Source organism: Alligator sinensis, unplaced genomic scaffold (assembly GCF_000455745.1).
Source record: "Alligator sinensis unplaced genomic scaffold, ASM45574v1 scaffold859_1, whole genome shotgun sequence".
Taxonomy (NCBI): domain Eukaryota; kingdom Metazoa; phylum Chordata; order Crocodylia; family Alligatoridae; genus Alligator; species Alligator sinensis.
Window position 1 is genome coordinate 771150 of NW_005842656.1, and position 2163 is coordinate 773312.

Here is a 2163-nt window from a genome sequence, read left to right on the forward strand (position 1 = left end):
AGGACCTGGCTGTGTGGGACTGGGGCCGGGGCGGGGGGATGCTCTGTGCCCGGGGGCAGGCGGTGCAGGCTGCCCGGCCCCATCCTTGGCCTCGGCCTGGGCTGAGCAGAGGATGCTGCTGCCCGGGGGACCCGCGGAAGAGGAGGCAGCGGCTGCCCCCGGGGGCCACGGGGTGAGTCTGTGCCCGGCTGGAGCGGGGCACTGCCCGGGAGCCGTACCGGGATGCTGGGGCCAGGGGCTGTGCCCCCTCCCCACCAGACCTTGCTAGCATGCTGGGCAGGGGGAAAGCCTGGGGTCTGCCTGCCCACCGCCCACAGGGCAATGCTGTGTGCTGCCCATAACAAGGGCTGATGCCTGAGTGTGCCCTTGGCACACATGGCAGGCCGTGTCGGGAGTCCCCGTGGCGTCAGGACCATGCCCTGTTGCACATGTACAGCGCCCGGCGCGGTGACACCCGGCTCCGCGGCTCAGATTCCTCTGGAGCGTGGCGGCAGGTGGGGCTGTGCCTGCTTCGCCCTGCCTGGGGGGTGTGCCGGCCAGCCTGCTGCCCTACATGTGCCTTGGGCACCTGGGAATCCCCTCTGTGGGGCAGGAGAGCCGCCCCCCACACCAGGCCAGTCATCCTTAGGCTTCAGAGTCAACGCCCCGTGGCAGTAAGGGGGGAAGGCTCAGCCCTGGTTCTAACGTGCCCGTGGCGGTGGCCTCTGGGTGCTGTGGCCCAGCGCCAGCTGTTCCCTTCCATGGCTTGGAGGGGAGCCAGGAGGTCCCCGAAATGCCGCCGGCCTCCCCAGGGCATGTGGGCACCCGCCTCTGTGACTCCAGGACAGCGCAGCTCCCGGCACGTGGCCCCGGGGCACATTGAACATGCATGAAAGGAGGCGCTGCTGCCTCCGCGTGTGCACATACCAAGCACACATGTGCCAGCCGTGCCAGCGTGCCAGGCTGGACCGGGGGCATCGAACCCGGGGCCCTCGGGCTGGGCATGTCCGTGCCCCTGGTGATGGGAGGACGCCCCGTGCCTGCCCCGCACTGCCTGGAGCCGCCTGTTCCCCCTGTAACGAGAAGCCGTGATTACCGAGCTGCAGCCCCTGGCGCTGAGGGCCTCCCCCACCCCTTAGGTGACGCTGCCTGGGAAGAGCATCTCAGGGGTGGTGGGGGGCAAGGACCCCCATCTGGGGGGTGGGAGGGTGCTCTGTACCCCTGCCCCTTGGCACCCATATGGGGCATGTGCCCCCCATCCACCCAGCCCAGCCCCAGCATCCTTCCTCCTGCCTGGGAGGCAGCAGCGCCTGATTGGTCAGTGGGACCTGTGGGTCCAAGCGTTGCCATGCCAACCGGAGAGGGGTGGCACAGGGTCTCGGCGGGCATCGCTCCCCTGGCAGCTGCCTGCCCAGGGCCTCGCGTGTGCTCTCCGGCTCCTCCAGCCCCTTGCAGCAGGCACAGACGCCTTCCTAGTGCCAGGCCTGGCCTCGCACCGATGCCCGGGGACCTTTGGCTCCGGAGGAGGAGGAAGATGCCGGTGCCCAGCGGGCACCTGAGCCGTGCCCTGAGCTCCTGGGGGGCCACGGGGTCCTGCCCCGGCGCCCTGGACCCCTGCGGGCCGCGCTGCAAGAGGCAGCTGGGCCGGGCCGTGCGTGGCTTGTACCGCTTCCTCACCGGGACCCTCTCCCCAGGTAGGCACCACCCTGGGTCTCCCGGCGGGCAGGGCTGGGGGCCACAGAGGAGGTGGGGAAAGCATGGGGGTCTCCTCATCCCGTGACTCTGGGTGCTGGGGCTTTCTCGGCACCCCCAGGCTCCGGGTTGGTCGCCCGCGGGTGGCCGCGGGTCCGGGCCCTGCCCAGTGCGGGCGTTAGCAGGATGCGGCCCCGGGGCAAGAGCCTCGCCTTCCATTACCCAGCGCAGCGGTGACTTCACCGCCCCAAAATAGCGCCTGGCCGGCTCTTCGCGCGCTGATTAATAACCCGCTCTGCGCGGGGGGGCTCGGCGCTGGCCTAAATTTATCTCTGTAATGGACGGGGCCCAGCGCGGGCACCCGATCAGTCAGCCCCGTGCCAAGGTTGCGCCTGCGACCCGGGGCGCTGGGCATCCCAGGCTCTCGTGCCGGATGCCGGAGGGTCCCCCCAGGGCTGCCCCGTGCCGGGGGGGCTGGGGGTGCTGCTGGCT

At 70.7% G+C, this 2163-nt stretch overlaps 1 protein-coding gene across 1 annotated transcript in view; it reads left to right on the forward strand.

Moving 5' to 3' along the window:
* Positions 1–1397: 1397 nt before the first annotated feature.
* KCNIP2 (potassium voltage-gated channel interacting protein 2) overlaps positions 1398–2163 on the forward strand; it is a 9797-nt gene continuing 9031 nt past the window's right edge. Inside the window, exons 1-2 of the mRNA XM_006033756.2 lie at positions 1398–1673; positions 1793–1848. Coding sequence (XP_006033818.2) covers positions 1478–1673; positions 1793–1848 — 252 coding nt within the window. The 5' untranslated portion in view covers positions 1398–1477. The remainder of the gene's footprint in view (positions 1674–1792; positions 1849–2163) is intronic.